General features: G+C 46.3%; 2 protein-coding genes across 2 annotated transcripts; both read right to left on the reverse strand.

Moving 5' to 3' along the window:
- Window positions 1-1245: 1245 nt before the first annotated feature.
- Window positions 1246-10124, reverse strand: LOC118080122 (E3 ubiquitin-protein ligase TRIM7-like). The gene is made up of 7 exons (XM_088663630.1): window positions 9498-10124; window positions 8887-8982; window positions 8359-8589; window positions 7510-7532; window positions 6127-6248; window positions 5228-5260; window positions 1246-2851 (listed from the first exon to the last, which is right to left on the reverse strand). The coding sequence occupies exons 1-7, from the start codon at window positions 9990-9992 to the stop codon at window positions 2343-2345; spliced, it is 1509 nt and encodes a 502-aa protein (XP_088519756.1). The 5' UTR covers window positions 9993-10124; the 3' UTR covers window positions 1246-2342.
- A 1581-nt stretch (window positions 10125-11705) lies between these two features.
- LOC148687059 (zinc finger protein RFP-like) lies at window positions 11706-21336 on the reverse strand. The gene is made up of 7 exons (XM_088663584.1): window positions 20841-21336; window positions 19713-19808; window positions 18921-19151; window positions 17923-17945; window positions 16719-16840; window positions 14921-14953; window positions 11706-13924 (listed from the first exon to the last, which is right to left on the reverse strand). The coding sequence occupies exons 1-7, from the start codon at window positions 21267-21269 to the stop codon at window positions 13410-13412; spliced, it is 1449 nt and encodes a 482-aa protein (XP_088519710.1). The 5' UTR covers window positions 21270-21336; the 3' UTR covers window positions 11706-13409.
- Window positions 21337-22296: the final 960 nt, after the last annotated feature.

Raw genomic sequence — 22296 nt, forward strand, 5'->3', positions numbered from 1 at the left:
TCACACGTTGACTGGTCCGCGGCGATAAAAAGGTTGGGGAGCACTGCTCTAGAGGAATCAGCTCATGGCTTTTGTGCTCATTGGATCTGTCACACACAACGGCAGAAGAGCTTCAGGATCTACTGCTGCAGCTTCCCACAGAACCCCCCTTTCCTTCTGGTCCTTTGGGGTCCCCTGAAGATTGACTCTCTTGGTAATTTCGACCACATTTGCCAGCTGCCGGTTTGGGCAGACGCCGTTTCGCTGAGCCGTATTTCTGCATTGAGGACACCATGCCCCAGTTTGCAACTCCCCCCAGCACTGGCTCAGGCAGGCTCTGCAAAAGTTGTGTCCACAATCAGGGATGATCTCTGGATCCCTGAAATACTCCAGGCAGATGGGGCAAGTGGCTTCCTCACAGAGGTCCTGCATGGATGGGACCCCAGAGGCAGCTATGGGGCGGCAGGGCGGGTTAAGTTCCACTCTCTCTCTTGCCCATTCAAGAATGAGCGGGGGGGGGGGGGCGTTGTCCTTTCCAGGAAATTGAAGCCGGTGACTCGTGGTCTCTGCTGCCCCCTGCAGGTGTGAAGGTAGCTGGACTTCAGAGCCTTTTTCATATGGATTTTTAAAATTGTATTTTTTAAGAATGCTAGTGCGAAAGATGGGAAAAGGTCGCTTCTGCAGTCATATAATATAGGATGGATGCTAGTGGATTTTTAATCTGTTGTACAACTCCTAGCTTTCCCCCACTGAACCCATTTATCACCTGCCCATGTGGAAGAAAACCTTTATGCTCAGGTTATGGGTGGCAGATAGCCCCAACCTTAAGCCTTCTAGGACTTCGGGTATTTGCTTTCGTTTTTAATCGTGAGCTTATGCAGGGAAGCCCCTGAAATCTGCCCCTCACTCAATCTGGATCGACTCCTCCTGCAGACATTCAGTCAACACAGGAAGGTCTGAAGAGAAGCTACAACAGGAAGTTTGCAGGGAGGGCTTTCAAGCACATCTCTGAAGGGACCCTTGTTAAGATTTCACATTCTGAGTGCCCAGTGTGTTGGACTTGGGATGACAAGGCCCAGGTTCAAATCCCTTTTGACCATAAACTTTTAACATGTCTCCTTTTTCTAAATCTCTCAGCTTAGCCTCTTCTATGTCACAGGGTTTCTCTGAGGATCAAGCAGATTATGACCCTCCTAAAATCTCTGGAGGAAGTGTCATGGGGAATGGACATTATACTGTTGAGTTTGAAACAACACAGGAGCAACAAGAAGTAGAATCTTTAATAGAACCAAACATGTTAGCACAGGAAACATTCTTTCAGGCCCGTTATACAAAAGGATAAGAACTGGGGATCTCTGAAAATACAAATCTAACTATAGTGAATCTGGCTGTTCGCTACAAAGCATCTTGGAGAAAATAATTGTGTACATGAGAATTTACACCCCCACACCCCACGAAATCCTCTAGATTTTTACTGTTCTCTCCTCAGACTTCTGACAAGAGGCTCTTCAATCTGAGGGGATTTTGTTACATCAAGGCCCAAGGCTTGCACAGGGGGGTTACATTTCTGGGGTCAGCATGCAAAGGCAATATTGCATAAGTCAGAAAGTCCCCAGAAAATGCCCCCCCCAAGCAACCATCCCTACTTGTCGAAAGCCAGAGATATTGAGAGCTTTATGCAACCTTTCTAGAGGTGGACTTAGAAACTCTTCCCTCTACTCCAGGCATGTCAAACCTGTGGCCCTCCAGATGTTTTGGCCTACAACTCCCATGATCCCTAGCTAGCAGGACCAGTGGTTGGGGAAGATGGGAATTGTAGTCCAAAACATCTGGAGGGCCGCAGGTTTGACATGCCTGCTCTACTCCCAAAGGCCCCCCATTGTTTCCTCTTTTTTCTGGATAAAAAATTCTTTATTGTCTTCTGGGCTCTGGAGACTCTTGTGAGATCTCACACAGTCCCTTCCAACAGTTTTCTCTTTCTATATATTAATGTGTTTTGACAAAGGGCTCCAGGCTGCAGTCACGCAAGTAAGGTGTGAGTTTTGGGCCGACTGCTCAACTCACAAAAGGGTCTCTTTCGATATAGAGATTTTGCTGAATTTCCACAGAAGCTTCCCTGAGTAGTAGCAAAAAAAGGGATTTTGGAACTTCCATCTTCCTGGCCAGTGGAGGTTTTGACGAAGGAAAATGGAAGGAAAATGGAATCTGAGAGCAGGACTGAGGCTGAGGAAGGTTTTAAGTGGGATGGCCAATCACAGTTCTCCAAATATGGTTTCTCCTTAAGTGCCTGTCTGCTGAGTCCTGAAGGAGACTGAATATGTCTTAATGACAATGAATATACGCTTGTCTTTCTGCACCTTCAGTCAAGAGAGGCTCAGGTTCCCTTTATCCGTCACGTAAAAGTAGGGTTGGAGGGTCTCTCCTGAGAAGGAGGCTGCCGGATATGCGTGGAGAAGGGCTGCTGTATCTGCATCGTAAAAGGACACCCGTCCCCCTTCACAGTTCAGGGTCACTCGGATCCTCTTGGGCTCCTCACTTGGAACAGGGTCCTCATGGGGGCAGCATAACCTGTACCCACCGTCCCACTTTCCCAAACCCCAGATCCCTTCCATAGTATCAAAATAGAACTCGCCCTTCCTCTTCACAGACTTTCTGGCAACCCCCACAGCCCATATCTCCTCTCTTCCCACAATGACCTCCCAGAAATGTCTGCCTGCTGTGAAACCATCACATCCCAGCACATTGCCATGTGTGTCAAATCTCTCAGGGTTGTCTGGCAGGTCTTGAGGCTTCCCCCCCCATCTCACACTCTTTTGATCCTCAGACAGGATGAGGATGGGATGTGCTGTGTCTGGATCCAGAGTTACGTTTTCTGTGGGGGCAGATGAGGAAAGAGAAGAGAAACGACGTCACCTGGGAAGCTGACTCTTTTTTAGGCACATGACAGAAATAGCATCCCCTCTGAGATGAACAGGGACTCCATTCGAGACAGGGATGTTCATCAAGTTCTTAATAATGATTCTTGAAACATTTACAGTTCTTTCAAGTGTTCGAAGCACTTAACACACAGTATCTACATAAAACCCTTGCAACTTCCCTGTAAATTAAGTCAATCTTACTATGTCCATTTTTCAGACTTAATATGCCCATTTTCAGACTGAGCCTGAGAGAGAGCGGCTTGTCAAAGGCCACCCCCACCCCCCACCGTTCCTGGCAGAAGGGTCCTCTAGTCCAACCCCTTGTAATGCAGGAATCCGAACTAAAGTATCTACGACAGACCCCTTCCCCCATCTTCTGCTTAAAAACCTCCAAGGAAAGAAAATTGTCCTTTTCCACCCTTGTCATCTTATAAAATTTCAATAACCTACGTATGGATTGAACTCTTGTAATCGTATGAAATTTCAAAAACCCACGTATGGATTGTTTTTGGACTTCATGAACAAATACATTTGGTATGGATTTTTGTACCGGTAATTGTTTGAACTTCTGCATTGTGGAATTACTATTGGACTAAATTAACAAACACATGTGGAATGGACTTCAGTATCTGACCCTCTGGGTCTTCTGATCCTTCAGCTGAATTGTATGTCTCATCTTTGTTGATTTGTTAATATGATACAGTAAAGAACAGATTTTATTTGTGGTATAACGAAGCCGGTTACACTGTTTGTGTTTGAGTTGTAACTTGTACGTAACCTTAGGTTTATTGCTGTGTTGTCAGGAGTCCCTGGTAGGCCTTTGGGCCGATGGTTTCTTTCCCCCGGGTAAACTATGAGCAGTCAGCCAAGAACTAACTCGATTATCTCTTGCAGTTTGGTTAGAGCGATGCAGAAAAATGATAGTTCTATCTTTTAAATGGACATCTATTACATTGTTGATATGAATGGCTTTCTTTTCCTATGAATTGTGTTAATGCATTTATTGTTGCAATCCCAAGATAAAGGGATATATATATATATATATATATATATATATATATATATATATATATATATAATTAAATAACTTTATTAAAGCCAAACTCAGTAAAAGATAGGAAGTCCCATTCCCACCTGTCACCTTCAATGCAAAAGCCCCATCCTGGCTCCCCAGACCTGATTTGCTATATGATTCATCTTTTTCTTCACTGTTCCTCACATTTATGGAAAAGGTGGGCAGTGGAAGCATAATGAGAAGGCCTATTAAAAATTTGCCAGGCTGGTGGACATTAGGAAGAAGATCTGCTCTGCAGTTCCCTGTCCCCCCCCCCCCATTATGGAAAGTTAGTCAAGCGATTTCTTTTAAAGACACACATCTGTACTTTGGAGATTATGTGGGATGTTGGATGTTGCCAGTGCTGCTACAGTATTAGTCTTTTTTTAAAAAAAAAATGTAATGGGTTTTTCTAGTTTATTGTTGTATTGGTGAGCCTTTATGCATTTTGTCAGGAGATTCAGTTCCACCTTAAGGCTTAGGCATGTTGCTGCTGATGTATGTCACATGTCTAGGCATTTCTGTTTGTACTTTCTTTACTGTACTGTTTGGACTGATGGAAGAAAGCAAGCTTCATTCGCTCTCTCTTCAGAGACACTGTAAATAAACCGCTTTAAAATGCCTCTCTGCTGCCTTATCATCTCCGCTGAAACTGCGTGGGCATCTCTGCTGATTGCGTGCTCAGGTCACTGAGACCTTGAGTCGTGTTCCATGGGAATCACCGGGACTGAGGACGAAGAGGGGGCTGCCGGCTGGACCTCCCAATGGTGATATCCCAACACATTTTACTCACTGCTGTTGTCTAAAAGAATCCCAGAATATAATTTTAAAGATAAGTAACAGTTTCCTTTATGCTGCCATCTGCTACACCTTTTCCAGCTCAGGCAGCCCCCACCTCCCTGAAACTGACACCAGAACCCATTTACCTTCCAGCCCCCAAAGGATGTTGCAGCCATTTTCTGAGCTATTTGTGTTCATGCATTTCCCACTCTTACACCTTACTCTTACATAAACTCTCCTAAAAGAGATTGGGATCTTGTATGGCTCAAAGGGATATTACCCCTCATGAGCCGGGAGCATTTGGCTTCATACCACCCCTGTGTCAAACTGAGATTGGGCACAGAAAAAGGCATGGATGGAAGATCTGCAGTGGCTGGTCTTTTGAGAAGTAGATCACATCTTCTGTTTGACCCAGAAATGGCTAGGAAAACCCTGTCAGATGGGCGAGGTATAAATAATTTATTATTATTATTATTATTATTATTATTATTTGTACCTTTTTGCAGCTGAAGTCCATATTCCACAGTGTCTGGAAGAGCAAAGGGAACTGAGATTTAACATCACATCATCATTCAGATAACAAACTTGGAAAGAACAATATGAGCTCATGAGATTATAGCCAGGTAATGTGGACTAAAAGTCCCATCATCCCATCATCCCTAACCACTGGACACACCAGCTGGAGATTATGGAAGTTGCAGTTAAAACTATCTGAAATTCAGGCTATCCCTGCACAACCAGCGCAGGAGTGATGTCAAGGCTCAGGCCTTCCCAAATCTTGGAGGAGCAGGACCCCCAGAAGATCTCCCCATCGACAAGAAGATCCAGACATCACTGTTCCAGGATGGGAGGCCTCAACCCCAGTCCCTTCTGCTCCTGGGACAGCAACCCCTTCTTTCCTCCTTCTGCCCCCCCCTCCCTTACATCAATCTCAGGGCCAAAGGAACAGGAGAAATTCCCAAAAGGTGAGATGTGGGAAAGCACCCAAAGCCTGGCTGAGAAATATGCGAAGAGGTCAAGGACAAATTTTTACAGACAACTCACAACTTAAAGGAGGGTCACATTCCTGGGGATTGTGCATAAAGGCAAATTGTGCAAAGTCAGAAAAACCCCAGAATCACCCCTGCCATCTGAGATCTCAAGATGGCCCCATGAGATTTTGCAGGAGCCTCTCAGAGCCCAGTGATCATGGCAGAGGTCTTAAAAGTGATTTGAGTAGTGGCTAAACCCTTTGTGGCAAGAACTTTCAAGCCCTTTATCTTGCTGACTGGAATCTGGGAGGCTCCCCCAAGATCTCGCAAGAGTTCCATTTTCCTGGCACTGCTAATGACCTGGAGCCTTTCATGAACAATTTTAAATGTCCAGTATGAAATATTTTCAGCCCTTCTTCATTACCTCTGAATTTCTTCATGACTCCCTCCAGGAAGGGATGAATATCGCAGAAGTCCCAGATCCTCCACTTCAGGGCAGGAGGAAAAGCCACAGGAGGATTCTCTAAGTTCTCCTTCTCCTGAGACCTGGGAGGAGAAGAACAAAGTCAAGCCAACATCCTTCCAATGCAAGGAGGTTTCTGACAAGGCAGGCGTCTCATCCTGACGATAAAGGCATGATAGCTATATCATGAAGACTTGGGAGCAGGGTTTTTCCTATGGCAAAAGGCAGCATCTAGATGATGTTTGGATTTAGAAAGCATCTAACAAGTTGAAGAAAAACCAGCATTTCCTGCTTCCAAAATATACTGAAGGAAATATATGAATATGAGTTACAGGTAGGTAGCCGTGTTGGTCTGAGTCGAAGCAAAATTCCTTCAGTAGCACCTTAAAGACCAACTAAGTTTTTATTTTGGTATGAGCTTTTGTGTGCATGCACACTTGGTCAGATAGAAGGTGCTACTGAAGGAATTTTTTTTATTTTGATATGAATAAGAGGTTGAAGGTAAAAAAGCCGATATATGCAAATTATATTTTTTAAGGAAGATACTGGATCCTTACGCAGAGATTTTAGGACTACACCCGTTTTAGTGAAGCATTTCAAGTGATTAATGAGCAAAATAAAATGAAAATGGTATGTGCATTTCTGAAACATAAGGAAGTTCAGAATGCTTTAGAATGGCACTTACAATTAACATTATAAATGTATTTTAGCACAGTGGTTACTGGTATATTTTAAAAATGGAGAAAATATTAGCAATTAAAGCAATATTTTGAAAACATGGAAGATTCTCAAAATTCATGAGTGTCTGAAGTTGTCTGGAGGACAAGCCTCTCAGCAGCCACTATTCACAATGGCTGGATCCAAGGCAGAGGTGCCTCTGAAACCACAGGAGAGGAGTGTCCTCTGGGGCTCGGATCCTGCTCACACGTTTCCCACTGGCATCTGGTTAGTCACCGTGAAAACAGGATGCTGGACTAGATGGGTCACTGGCCAGATCCAGCAGGGCCCTTTCTCACATTCTTATGGCTGAGGAAGAACCTGCAGGAGCCTGAAATACACTGGATATTTAAGGGTAAGTAATAGTGAAGATATTTACAAGCACCTTTGGGATGTCCCCCCTTTTGGTATCAATTGCAGAGTAGATGAATCCATCACAGAGAAGGACCTTCAGAGATATTCAGTGGGAATGGCTTCCTGTCTGTGAATGTAGACGGGACCAATAGCTACCACAAAAATGTGTCCCTATTTTTGTCTGTGATTTTGTGAACTGGAGATTGAGTTTCTCACCTGTTGAAGAGGAACTTTCCTAGCATCAGAATAAGGCAGGGTTTTTCCATCACTTACCTGTGCAAGAAGGTTCCAATATCCTGGAGGGAAAGAAAGAAAGAAAGAAAGAAAGAAAGAAAGAAAGAAAGAAAGAAAGAAAGAAAGAAAGAAAGAAAGAAAGAAAGAAAGATGTAAGGGGAGCCTATTCTGTTGTTGTTGTTATCATCATCAATTTTGTATACCACCCTATACCCGCAGGTCTCTGGGCAGTTCACAAAATAAAATCACAATATAAAAATATATAATTCATAATAAAAACAAAAACAAGAGCAACCAAATAATCCAAACTGTCTTCAGAGGCAGACCCATATATAACCCTAAAGCTATGTACCCACTCCTTCAGAGGAAGTCTAGCCCCATCAAGAGCAGGCCATCTCCCACCCATCCCGTCTTGGGAACCACCCACTAGCAGTGCCTCAGTCTTATCTGGATTGAGCTTCAGTTTGTTGGCTCCCATCCAGTCCATTACTGAGGCAAGACACTGGTCCATCACTTCCACTGCCTCACCTGCAGATGTAAAGGGGAATCACCAGCATATTGCTGACAACGTGCTCCAAACCTCTGGATGACTCCAATCAGTTATCAATACTAAGCAGCTAAGTACCACTTGCAGGGAAACAGAGGGGGGAAGAGCGCTACTGGCTCTTAAGGCTTCCCAGAGACCTCTGGTTGGTCAATGCGAGAACACGATGCTAAAGTGAAGCCTGTGGTTTGATCTAGCAGGGCCCCTTTTGTGACCCCAGGCCATTCACCCTTCATGTACCAATTGTTTTCATTCCAGCAGCATTTTTAGGGGTGTGTGTGCTAAGAAATGCCTGTCATTTGAAGCAGCACACTCCTCCCTCTTGCATCAAGACCAGGCCTGACCTGCAAGAGTTCACTGGCTGGTTCCTGAAGCTTCTCCTCCATCTCCCAGATGAGGCTGTCAAGAGAGGAGAGTTCCCCAGAGAGTCTGGCCAGGTGCTCCTCCCTTTTTGCTGCAATCTCCTTCTCCACTTCTGCCATCTGGGACAAAAGAAGTTTCTCCTGTTCTTCCAGAAACTGGTGCATTTGCCTGAACTCAGCCACCATCTTTTCCCTCTCTGCATCTGTTTGTTTCTGCAGCAAAGAGATTGAAAGAAGAGAACAGTGGGCCAATATCAGGCATCTAGTCTGCTGTTAAAGGATGAAAAGGTCAGTTATCCATATTCCATTGGAAGGGCACACCTGACATATTCAGCTGAGAAAGAGCTTCGTAAAAACTTACAAGGCCCGTCCCCCTTTAAATGGTCTTTCATATTCTGTGGGAGATAAGGCTGTTAAAAAATCACCCATTTCTGTATTCCATCTTCATTTTACCCAGATATGGATTCTAGACTATAGCATTTTTCTCCTTAAAGTAACAATGATACTTACAAGCAGGTCTTGGCTTTCCTTTTCTGTGTCTGCTTTGAGTACTATAATTCGCTCTCTCTTCTTCCTCACATTGTCTAGACAGCTGTTGATCTGATCCTGAAAAGAAAACAAAGTTCAAGTTGGGCTGCGTTACACATCAACAGACAAGGTGAATTGTATATTTGCTCCCTGCCCCACATCCCTGGGTCTTTTGCAGAGGTTCCCCCTTTTCATCCCAGAAGAGGCAGAAATGGGGCTGCCCTATATCAGAGCTGAGAAACATGGTTTTTTTTCCTATTTGTCCCCCACACCGAACGCACCTCCAACATTTCCCCCTTCCTTTTTATTAAATTAATCCTCTTTCAGCCCAGGGGAGTCACTGCAGCCTGCATTCAGGGGGGGGGGGTCCACTGGTGCACTTAATTTTTTCAAAAAGAAAAAGAAATATTTATTGTATAAAGTTTTAGAAGTTTAGTTTTATTAGGCTGCACAAGATCTCTTGTTGGAGAATTCCTTTTGGACTGTAAGTGGAGAGAATACATTACAACATTATCTTTTATATTTTTATTTTTACAAGCCCCTCTTGTCTGCAACAATTCCACCCCCAAGAGAGACCCACTGCCTTTTCCCACCTTGAACTCCTGGGACGCCTCCTCTAGAGGAATCACCTCGTGGCTTTTGTGCTCCTTGGATCTGTCACACACCACACAGATGGGGCTTCCATCCTCCTTGCAGAAGAGCTTCAGGGGTTCCTGGTGCTTCTCGCACATTCTGCCCTTTCCTTCGGCCTCCTTTTTTCCCACCAGATGACTAAATTTCTTAATTATTTCCACAAAATTTGCCAGCTGCTGGTTTTTCCTGATGCTGCTTTGCTCAACCGTTTCCCTGCACTGAGGGCAGGAAGCCTGTCCCTCGGATTTCTCCCAGCACTGGATCAGGCAGGATCGACAGAAGTTGTGCCCGCACTCATGAATGATCACTGGATCCTTGAAATAACCCAGGCAGATGGAGCAAGTGGCTTCCTCGCAGAGATCCCGGACGGGATCCCCAGAAACAGCCATGGCTGCCTCTCGACGGAGAGAGAGATCTGGTTTCGTTTTCTTGGCTTTTCGCGCCCGAATGGACATGTTTCCGTTTCCTTCCCAGGGGGAGATCCTTCCCAGGGGGCGTGACTCAAGATTTCCCTTCCGCCCTGCAGATGTGGAGTTAGCAAGGAGATCTGGGGTATTGCTTCCCCCACCCAGGAAATTCAAGCAGAATAATTCAGGATCTCGGCTGCCTTAGAGACATGCATTGAAGTGGAACAGGGTCTCCTTGACATCGAAATTTATTTTTAAAAAGAGAATTGGCAGAATTCCTTGCTGCTAATTTAAGGAGCCATGTGCTTAGGAGAGGTAGAGAGAAGACTGCTTCCCTTCTTGGGGGGGGGGCGCAGTTGCAGGAGAGAAGTCTCTGTGGGCAGAGGGATGTCCCCCGCGTCATTGGTACTCCTAGTCGCGTCACGCCCCCGGCTGGCCAATCGGGGTGGCCGGGGGGCGTGGCCGCCTGCCGTTTAAACAGGGAAATGTCACAGGGAACAAAGCACAGCATCCTCCTCAATGAAACCTCCTGGTGCAGAGATAGTGTGCCTCTGAATAAGTTGAAGTTGTGGAGGTGAACAACAGGAAAGGGCTTTTGGTCTCAAACCCTTCCTCTCACCAACTTTGAATGGGTGTGTAAGCCTGTGGCCCAAACCATATATGTGAAGAAGTCCTTTCTCTACGCAATCACCTAAACCTGTGAGCTAATCCTTTTTGTCTATCCAGAAAATAAAGAGCACTCCTATGTCAACTCTGAGTAAGTTCAAAGGGGCTTATCCCAGGGAAGTGGGCATGGAACTATTCCTTCTTTGCCCCACAGAGCTCGGAATAGATTGGAAAGATCTGCTGCCTTCACTTCCTCTTCCGATTTGAGAATCGCCATTTGGGTGACTATGGTAAAAATGTTGAATTAAAATACCTCTCCCTGTTTGTATGCCCCATCTGTTTGGCACTGGTTGCAATGCTTCAGATGAAAATGGGGTGGGGAATTATTGCAATTGGCATTCATTTCATTCCCATTTGCCCACAACTGACTGTGTGCTTAAAAGTAGGGCAATTTTTTTTGGGGGGGAGGACGACTACGACAAAAGGAATCTGACCTGGCAGATATGGCTGAGACTCACTTCTCTCCTGGTTGTGTAATTTCCATAAATAAAGGGATGGGCAGACTTGGGGGATATGCTTTCATTTTCAATTGGAATAATTGGATTGACTCCTCCTGCAGACATTCACGGCCAACACAGGAAGGTCTGAAGAGGAGCTACAACATATAAAGTGGAACCTCAGGTTACATACCGTCCTCCTTACAAACGCTTTGGGTAACAAGCTCCGCTAACCTGGAAGTAGATGTACCTAGTAGCGAACTTTGCCCCAGGATGCAAGCGGGAAGCCCTCTTAGCGAAAGCACGCCTCATGTTTAGAACAGTTTCGGCTTAAGAACGGACCTCCGGAACCAATTAAGTTCTTAACCGGAGGTACCACTGTAGAGTAACTTTGCAGGGAGGACTTTCAAGCACATCTCTGAAGGGACCCTTGTTAAGATTTCAGATTCTGAGTGTAGAGTGCGTTGGACTTGGGGTGACAAGGCCCAGGTTCAAATCCCTTTTGACCATAAACTTTTTCTAAGTGTCTCAGCTCATCCTCTTCTACCTCACAGGGTTCCTCTGAGGATAAAACAGGATATCACCCTCCTAAAATCCCTGCAGGAAGTGTCATGGGGAATGGATATTATACCTGTTTAGTTCAAATCAACACAGGAGCAACAAGTAGTATAATTTTAATAGAATCAAACACGTTAGCGCATGAAACATATCCCCAAATGCTTTCAGTCCCATTACACAAAAGGATAAGAGGTTATCCCTAAAAAATACAGATAAGTATCTGATTGATCGCTACAAAACATCTTGGAGAAAATAATTGTATACATGGGAATTTACCCACCTCACCCCCTCCCCTGGAAATCCAGTCTAGACTGTCACTTTTCTTTCCTCAGAATGTGTGACAGAGGCTCTTCATTGTCAGAGGGAAATTTGTTACACCGAGGGGGGGGTTATGTTTCTGGGGTTAGCATGCAAAGGCAATATAGTGTAAGTCAGGAAGACCCCAGAAAATGTCCCCTAAGCGACCATCCTACTTGTCTGAAGCCAGATATCTTGACCTTCATAGAGGTCAGTAAGCAAGGTGGACTTAGAAACTCCTCCCATCATTGCCAAAGGGCCCCCCCCATTGCTTTCTGGGTTCTGGAGACTTTTCTGAGTTTTTCCTCATCTCTAGCCCTCTTTCTATTTATACCCCGCCCATCTGGCTGGGTTTTCCCAGCCACTCTGGGCAGCTTCCAACAGAAAAATAAAACACAGTAATCTATGAAACATTAAAAGCCTTCCTAAGAAGATGTTATCCCTAAAAAATACAGATAAGTATCTGATTGTTCGCTACAAAGCATCTTGGAGAAAATAATTGTATACATGGTAATTTACCCACCCCCACCTCCACAAATCCAGTCTAGATTGTCACTTTTCTTTCCTCAGAACGTCTGACATAGGCTCTTCACTGTCAGAGGGAATTTTGTTACACCGAGGGGTGGTGGGTTATGTTTCTGGGGTTAGCATGCAAAGGCAATATAGTGTAAGTCAAAAAGACCCCTGAAAATGCCCCCTAAGCGACCATCCCACTTGTCTGAAGCCAGAGATCTTGACCTTCCTAGAGGTCAGTAAGCAAGGTGGACTTAGAAACTCTCTGGGTTCTGGAGACTTTTCTTGGCTCTCAAGAGTCGCTTCTAACAGTTTTTCCTCATCTCTAGCCCTCTTTCTATTTATTAATTTGTGTTTTAATCGCAAGTAAGTTGTGTGTGAATTTTGGGCAACTGTACTCAACTCACAAAAAGTCTCTTTAGATATGGAGATTTTGCTGAATTGCTACATAAGCTTCCCTGAGGAGTAGCAAAAAAAGGGATTTTTGAACTTTCATCTCCCTGGCCAGTGAAGATGTTGGGGGAGGAAAAGGGAATCTGAGTTCAGGATTGAGGCTGAGGAAGAATTTAAGTGATGTTCGTGCATATTTCTGATGTTATTCAGAAAAGATGATGGTATTGTCTGTCGAAAACTTGTCAGAATTGGAGGTTGGACAGAGAACTACATTGAAACAGGAATGTGTTGGGGGTTGCTGCTGTTTCCTAAATCATTTTCTTGCTTCTTTCCTCCTTTTGCACCTCCTGCACTGACAGAAATAGCCGATTCCCAAGGGACAGAGAGCAGGCTAGTTTGGGGACTGACAGGTGACCCAATCAATCAGTGTCATTTACAAAGCTGTCCTGAGAAGGGAGAGTTGCATCATGATTGGCACAAGGGATGGCCAATCACAGTTCTGCAAATATGGCTTCTCAAGTGCCAGTCAGCTCAGTCCTGAAGAGGAGACTGAATGTGCCATGATGGCAATGAATATACACTTGTCTGTCTCCACCCTCAGTCAAGCGAGTGTCAGGTTCGCTTTCTTGACCACGCTAAAGAAGGGCTGGAGGGTCTCTCCTGAGAAGGAGGCTTCTGAGAATAAATGGAGAAGGACTGCTGTATCAGCATTGTAAAAGGATACTCGTCCCCCTTCACAGTTCAGGGCCACTCGGATCCTCTTGGGCTCCCCACCCAGAATCGAAACAGGGTGTCCATCGGAGGTGGAGACCCTGGATTGATCCTTCCACTTCCCTATGCGCCAGATCCCTTCCTTAGGACCAGGGATTAAATTGCCTTTCCTCTGCACAGACTCTCTGGCCACCCCCACAGACCATTGCACCTCACTCCCCACAGCGACTTCCCAGAAACGTCTGCCTTCCCTGAACGCCTCACGTCCCAGCACATAGGCTCGTGTGTCAAATCTCTCAGGGTAGTCTGGCAGGTCTTGACACACTTCTCCCCATCTCACACTCTTTCGATCCTCAGACAGGATGAGGCAGGGATTTGCTGTGTCTGGATCCAGAGTTACGTTTTCTGTGGGGGCAGAGGAGGAAAGAAGAGAAACGACGTCAACTGGGAAGCTGACTTTTCTTTAGGCACATGACAGAAATAGCATCCCCTCTGAAATGAACAGGAACTCCATGGCTCTGCATTCGAAAGAGGGATTTCCATCAAGTTCTTCATAAGGATTCTTGAAACATTTGCACTTCTTTCGAGTGTTTGAAGTACTTAGCTCACATTATCTGCATAGAACCCTTGCAATGACCCTGTAAGTTGAGTCAATCTTACTATGCCCATTTATCAGATGGGAGGACTGAGGCTGAGAGACAGTGGCTTGTCTAAGGCCAGCCCCACCCCCACAGTTCAAGGCAGAGGGGAGTCAAAGCAGGGACTCCCTGATTCACATCTTAATCTTTTACCTCACATGACAGACTGTGCTTGACATGCCAGGTAAAACTGGCAGCAGATGCTCTCATGTTTCAGTTACATATTTAAGGTATGTTGTACTCCATCCTTCCAGGAAAAGCAAGAAAGTGGTTAGGCTTCCCTGAACCCCGTGAAATGTCCTTCTTGGGATTCTTGACAGCACTTCATAGAATCATAGAGTTGGAAGGGACCCCAAGGGTCATCTATAGAAGTCATCTCTCCCCTCCAATACAGAAGCTGAGGGAAGACCCCCATCTTGCAGGGAAGCCGGACCCCTGGAGTTGACACTCAGGCAGCCCCCACCTCCCTGAAACTGACACCAGAACCCATTTACCTTCCAGCCCCCAAAGGCTGTTGCAGCCATTTTCTGAGCTATCTGTGCTCATGCATTGCCCACTCTTAATGGGAAATTAAGAGGATCTTGTGAGGATCCAAGGGATATTTCCCCCTCATGTGCCAGGAGCATTTGGCTTCACACCACCCGTGTCTGATTGAGATTCGGCACAGAAAAGGCACAGACGGAAGAGCTGCAGCTGCCTGGTCTTTTGAGGTGTGAATCCCCTCTCTCCCAAATTTGTGCCTCTGTTTGACCCAGAAATGTACCTTTTCGCAGCTGAAGTTCATACTCCACAGTGTCTGGAAGAGGAAAAGAAACCGAGATTTAGCATCAAACCATTATTCAGGTAACAAACCTGGAAAGAACAATATGAGCTCATGAGATTGTAGCCAGGTGTTGTGTACTACAAGTCCCATCCTCCCTAACCATAGCACATGCCAGCTGGAGATTATGGGAGTTGCAGTTAAAACTATTTGAAATTCACCATGCATCACCAGGGCAGGGGTGATGTCAGGGTTCAGGCCTTCTCAAATCTTGGAGGAGCAGACCCCCAGAAGATCTCCCCATCCACAACAAGATCTAGACATCCCTGTTCCAGGATGAGAGGCCTCAACCCCAGTCCCCTCTGCTCCTGGCTGGCTCTTGGACAGCCCCTCCCTCCATCTGCCCCCCCCCTTACATCAATTTCAGGGCCAAAGGAACAGGAGAAATGCCCAAAAAGTGAGATGTGTGAAAGAACCCAAAGCCTGGCTGAGAAATTGTGAAGTGGTCAAGTACAATTTTTTACAGACAACTGGCAACTTAAGGGAGGGTCACATTCCTGGGGATTGTGCCTAAAGGAAAGTCGTGAAAGTCAGAGCGACACCCGGAATCACCCTCAAGACGGTCCCATAAGATCTCACAGGAGTCTCTCAGAGCCGAATAAGGTCTTAAACAGGGGTCCCCAGACTTACCCGGCTTTGGGCCGGAGGGCAGGGGAGTGCGCACCCGTGCGCATACCCATGCGCACACACACTTTCTGGCCTGATGGCGCGCTTCCAGGTTGGAAAAATCACCGAAAATCATTTGCGCGCATGCGTATGGGCCTCCCCCGACCCGGATGTGCACCGGAAATGACCTCTTCTGGGTCAGGAGAGGCCCATATGCATGCGCACAAACAATTCTCGGCACTTTTTTCCGATCTGGAAGTGCGCCACCGCGCTGCGTGCCGTAAGAGTGGGCAGCGGCAGTGGGCGTCATCGCAGGCCGGATTGGGAGGCCAATTGGGCCGCATCTGGCCCGCGGGCCGTAGTCTGGGGACCCCTGGTCTTAAAAGTGATTTGCGTGGTGGCCAACCCCTTCGTGGCAACCGCTTTCAAGCCCTTTGCCTTGCTGACTGGCATCTGGGAGGCTCCCCCAAGATCCCAGCAAGAAGGGTTTACCGTCCCATTTCAATAAGAAAAATCAATTGTGAGTCGTCTACATATGAAAGTGTGGCTTCTAGATACTGAAAGAGAATAAATAAACCCTCCATTTTCCTGGCACTGCTAATAACTTGGAGCCTATCATGAACATGTTCAACATCCAGTATAAAATATTTTCAGCCCTTTTGTTGTTTAGTCGTTTAGTCGTGTCCGACTCTTCGTGACCCCATGGACCAGAGCACGCCAGGCACTCCTGTCTTGCACTGCCTCCCGCAGTTTGGTCAAACTCATGTTCGTAGCTTCGAGAACACTGTCCAACCATCTTGTTCTCTGTCGTCCCCTTCTCCTAGTGCCCTCAATCTTTCCCAACATCAGGGTCTTTTCCAAGGATTCTTCTCTTCTCATGAGGTGGCCAAAGTATTGGAGCCTCAGCTTCAGGATCTGTCCTTCCAGGGAGCACTCAGGGCTGATTTCCTTCAGAATGTATAGGTTTGATCTTCTTGCAGTCCATGGGACTCTCAAGAGTCTCCTCCAGCACCATAATTCAAAAGCATCAATTCTTCGGCGATCAGCCTTCTTTATGGTCCAGCTCTCACTTCCATACATCACTACTGGGAACATGTTCAACATCCAGTATAAAATATTTTCAGCCCTTTACTACCTCTGAATTTCTTCATGACAGCCTCCAGGAAGGGATTTATATCACAGAAGTCCCAGATTCTCCACTTTAGGGCAGGGGGAAAAGCCACAGGAGGATTCCTAAATTTCTGCTTTGCCTGAGACCTGGGAGGAGAAGAACAAAGTCAAGCCAACATCCTTCCAATGCAAGAAGCCTTCTGACAAGGCAGGCGTCTCAATCTGATTATAAAGGCATGATTTATATCATGAAGACTTGGGAGCAGGGCTTTTCCTACGACAGAAGGGAGCATCTAGATGACGTGTGGATCTAGAAAGCATCTAACAAGTTGAAGAAAAACTGAAAGACACCCGCTTCCAAAACATATTTAAGGAAATATATGAATATGAAATTGAAGGTAAAAAGCTGATCTATGCAAATTAATTTTTGGAAAAAAGTGAACAATACTGGGTCCTTGCATAGAGATTTTAGGATTACACCCATTTTAGTGAAGCATTTCACGTGATAAATTAGCAAAACAAAATAGATTTGTTTTGTGCATTTCTAAAACATAAGGAAGTTCATAATTCTTTAGGATGGCTTTTACAATTCACATTAGAAATGTATTTTAGCACAGTGGTTACATTGAAAAATGGAACAAATATTGGAAATTAAGGCAATATTTTCTAAACATGGAAGATTCTCAAAATTCATGAGTGTCTGAAGTTGTCTGGAGGACAAGGCTCTCAGAGGGTACTATTTACGATGGCTGTGTCCAAGACAATGGTGCCTCTGAAACCACAGGAGGGGAGTGCCCTCTGGGGCTCGGATCCTGTTCATGGGTTTCCCACTGGCATCCGGTTAGTCACTGTGAAAACAGGATGCTGGACTAGATGGGCCACTGGTCGAATGCAGCAGGGCCCTTACTCACATTCTTATGACTGAGGAAGAACCTGCAGGAGCCTGAAATATACTGGATATTTAACTCTAAATTATAGTGAATATATTTACAAGCACCTCTGGGGTGTCCCCCCTTTCACAGAGAAAGGCCTTCAGAAATATGCAGTGAGAATGGCTTCCGGTCTGTGACTGTAGATGGAACCAATAGATACAAATGACAACGAAAATGTGTCCCTCTTTCTGTCTGTGATTTTGTGAAATGGAAGGAAGAACTGGAAGCAGAGTTTCTCACTTGTTAAAGAGGAACTTTCCTTGAATCAGAATAAGGCAGGGGTTTTCCATCACTTACCTCTGTAAGAAGCTTCCAAAATCCTGGAGGGAAAGAAAGGAAAAGGAAAAAGGAAAAAGTGATCAGTTTGTTGTTGCTGTTGTTCATATCAATTTTTTTATACCACCCTATACCCGCAGGTCTCTGGGCGGTTCACAAGATAAAATCACAATATAAAAACATAAAATTCATAATAAAGACAAGAGCAACCAAATAATCCAAACTGTCTTTAGAGGCAGCCCCACCTACAACCCCCAACCTATGTACCCACACCTTCAGAGGAAGTGTAACCCTATCAAGAGCAGGCCATCTCCCACCCATCTGGTCTAGGGAACCACCCACTAGCAGTGCCTCAGTCTTCTCTGGATTGAGCTTCAGTTTTTGGCTCTCATCCAGTCCATTACTGAGGCAAAACACTGGTCCATCACTTCCACTGCCTCACCTGCAGATGGAGAGTCACCAGCATATTGCTGACAACGTGCTCCAAACCTCCGGATCAGTTATCAATACTAAGCAGCTGAGTTCCACTTGCAGGGAAGCAGAGGGGGGGCAGAACGCTACTGGTTCTTAAGGCTTCCCCAGAGACCTCTGGTTGGTCAATGCAAGAACACGATGCTAGAATGAAGGGGCCTATAGTTTAATCTAGCAGATCCCCTTTTGTGACCCCAGGCCCTTTCACCCTTCATGTGCCAATTGTTTTCTTTAAAGCAGCTTCTTTTGTGGGGCGGGGACTTAGATATGTTATCCTCCTGCCTGTACAGTGGTACCTCGGGTAAACAACTTAATTCGTTCTGGAGGTTTGTTCTTAACCAGGAACTGTTCTTAACCTGAGGAACCACTTTAGCTAATGCGGCCTCCTGCTGCCGCCACGCCACCGGAACACGATTTCTGTTCTCATCCTGAAGCAAAGGTCTTAACCCGAGGTACTATTTCTGGGTTAGTGGTGTCGGTAACCTGAAGCGTCTGTAACCCGAGGTACCACTGTTTGAAGCAGCACACTCCACCTGACCAAGCCTGACCTGCAGGATTTCACTGGCTGGTTCCTGAAGCTTCTCCTCCATCTCCCAGATGAGGCTGTCAAGAGAGGAGAGTTCCCCGGTGAGTCTAGCCAGGTGCTCCTCCCTTTTTGCTGCAATCTCCTTCTCCACTTCTGCCATCTGGACCAGAATACGTTTCTCCTGTTCTTCCAGAAACTGTTGCAGTTGCCTGAACTCAGCTACAGTCTTTTCCCTCTCTGCATCTGTTTGTTTCTGCAGCAAGGAGATAGAAATAACGAAACAGTGGGCCAATATCAGGCACTGAGTCTGCTGTTGCAGGAGGAAGAGGCCAGTTATTGGAATTATTTTAGAGAGATTACACCAATATTCAGCAGGGAAAGAGATTCATAAGCAAAAGTCCACCACCTCCTTAAAACGGTCTTTCATGCCCTGTGGGAGATAAGGCTGTTCAAAAAGAAACCCCTTTCTGTATTCCATATTCATTTCTCCAATGCTCAAAGATATTGATTTTAGACTAAAGCACTTTTTCACCTTAAAGTAACAATGGTGCTTACAAGCAGGTCTGCTGTTAAAGGATGAAGAGGCCAGTTATCCAAATTCCATTGGAGGGCCACTTCTGACATATTCAGCAGAAAAAGAGCTTGATAAAAATTTACAAGCCCACCCCCCCTTTAAATGCTCTTTCGTATTCTGTGGGAGATAAGGCTGTTCAGAAATAAATCTCTTTCTGTATTCCATCTTCATTTCCCCCAGATATTGATTCTAGACTACAGGTATAGCACTTTTTCACTTTAAAGTAACAATGATGCTTACAAGTAGGTCTTGGCTTTCCTTTTCTGTGTGGGCTTTCAATACTAGAATTTTCTCTCTCCTCTTCCTCACATTGTCTAGGCAGCTGCTGATCTGATCCTGAAAAGAAAATCCAAATTGGGGTGCGTTACACATGTTGTAGGCTCCCGCTCATTCTGCTTGCACAGCTCCGGCGGTGGCGGCGGCGGCAGCAGTAGCAGCAGCAGCAACGAGAGAGCTGCTGACTGCCACCGTCTTTAACACGGGCGGCGGCGGCGGATTGCCCACCAGAGACAACATGCGCAGCGTACTCGTAGCCGGCGCCCGCTTGGCTAGCAAGGCTGTAAGCTGGGGGTCTATCCTGGAGGGGCTTGCTGTCCATGATACTCGAAGGGGAGGGAGGAGGCGGCTGCTGCTCCTGGCCGCCCCCACCAGGGCAGGCGGGAGAGCGCGCGTAACTCTCCGAGTCCAAGAGAGGTGAAGAGCGCACGCAGGCTCGGTGCCCGGAGGGTGGAGAGGGAGGGCGGGAAGGGAAGGTAGCCTTACCCCGCTACGCCGCCTAGCCGGCAGCAGCAGCAGCAGCAGCAAGCCGCCTTCGCCCCCTGGGCATGGACGGATCCGGCCCGGCAGTGCGCCAGCTCTGGATGGCCCCTCCTTCCCGCTCCCCTCCCTCCCTCCCTCCTCTCCGCTGAGCTGGTGGACGTGCAGGAGGGAAAGGAGGCCGCCGGCAAAGCCGCGCGTCTCCAGCTGGCCGGAGCACCGGCCCTTCCCTCTCTCTCGGAGCGCCCGAACAACCTGCCGATACTCATAACTGTATATATAACCCACATGTCTGAAACAGTACAGGAAGACAATCCTGAAGCCATTTTGACCCTCCCAAGGCTTTTTTCAACACACATTAAGAGGCAAGCTGAGTTGTATGTTATCTCCCTACCCCACATCCCTGGGTCTTTTGCAAATGTTCCCCTTTTTCATCCCATATGAGGCAGAAATGGGGCTCAGAACTGAGAAACATGTGGGTTTTGCTATTTATCCCGCAAAAGTGGAGAGAATAAATTACATTTTATTATTTTTAATTTTATTTTTGCAAGCCCCTCTTGTCTGCTGCAATTCTACCCCCACCACCGAGAAAGACCCCCTGCCTTTTCCCACCTTGTACTCCTGGGACGCCTTCTCTACAGAAACCACTTCGTGGCTTTTGTGCTCCTTGGAAACATTACACAAGAGACAGATGGGGCTTCCGTCCTCCTTGCAGAAGAGATTCAGGGGCTCCTGGTGCTTCTCGCACATTCTCCCCATTCCTTTTCCCTCCTCTTTCCCCCCCAGATGGCTGAATTTCTTAATTATTTCCACAAAATTTGCCAGCTGCTGGTTTCGCCTGATGCTGCTTTGCTCAACTGTTTCCCTGCACTGAGGGCAGGAAGCCTCTCCCTCGGATTTCCCCCAGCACTGGATCAGGCAGGATCGGCAGAAGTTGTGCCCGCACTCCGGGATGATCACTGGATCCCTGAAATACTCCAGGCAGATGGAGCAAGTGGCTTCCTCGCAGAGATCGCGGACGGGACTCCGAGCAGCAGCCATGGCGGAGACTCGAGGAAGAGAGAGCTGGTTTCGTTTCCTCTCTTTTGCGTCTGCAAATGGGCGTGTCCCCTTTCCAGGAAATTCAGGTGCGATTACTCAGCATCCCTGCTGCCTTGAAGTCGGCGGGAGCTCCGAGCCGCTTTGATATGGTGGAAATATATATTTTTATTTATTTTAAATGGAGTGCTCATCCTTGGTGGCTGCTCGTTTAAGGAATCATTTCCCTGTGAGAGCTGGTGGAGTTTTGTTGTAGTTGTTGTTTTGTTTACAACCAGCACGTCAACCTCAGACCACTTTGCAAGCTAATGAATGAACTGCCGTCTCCCCCCTCCCCCGCCTTGCTCCATTCACACTCCTCTTTCTAGTTAGTAGCCAAGACATATGGAGGAGAAACAGCCCAGCCCTCCATCCCAGTGCCAGTTTTTAGAGTAGTTTTGACAAAATCGCCAGCGTCTGATAATGTGGAACCGACCCTGAAAACGGACTTTGCAAACATTGCTCAGCTAAATGGTATCCAGATATTTGCCAATCACACTGCAGGGCACTTGTTAACATCAAGTGCTTTCACTTAGCCCCATTTTCTCAATGAATGCAGCCCTTTGTCTGTGAAACCTCACTTTGTTATAAGAATTTTAAGGTCTCCAATATAGAATAAACACTCATTAATGCACACATATCTACATATATGAACTATGTGTCTGAAATAGTATGGGAGAGGAATGCTGAAGCCATTTTGACTCTCCCAATAACCTCAAATATCATAGCTGCCAAGTTATCCCTTTTTTAAAGGGATTTTCCCTTATGCTGAATAGGCTTCCTCACGAGAAAAGGGAAAACTTGGCAGCTATGCTCAAATATTCCTCTGCACTAAGGGAGAAAAATGGGGAAAGCCTTCCCATTGGCTTTTTGCTTACAAACGCGGTCTTAAGGGCATATTTGTGTATGAATAGGGTGAGTCTGTGACCTGGATTCATGAACTAAAGTATTAACCATGCCAAAAGCATGGTCAGACTCCCCAGGTAATGCA

The sequence above is a fragment of the Zootoca vivipara genome, chromosome 2, assembly GCF_965207765.1.
Source record: "Zootoca vivipara chromosome 2, rZooViv2.hap1.1, whole genome shotgun sequence".
In the NCBI taxonomy this organism is placed as follows: domain Eukaryota; kingdom Metazoa; phylum Chordata; class Lepidosauria; order Squamata; family Lacertidae; genus Zootoca; species Zootoca vivipara.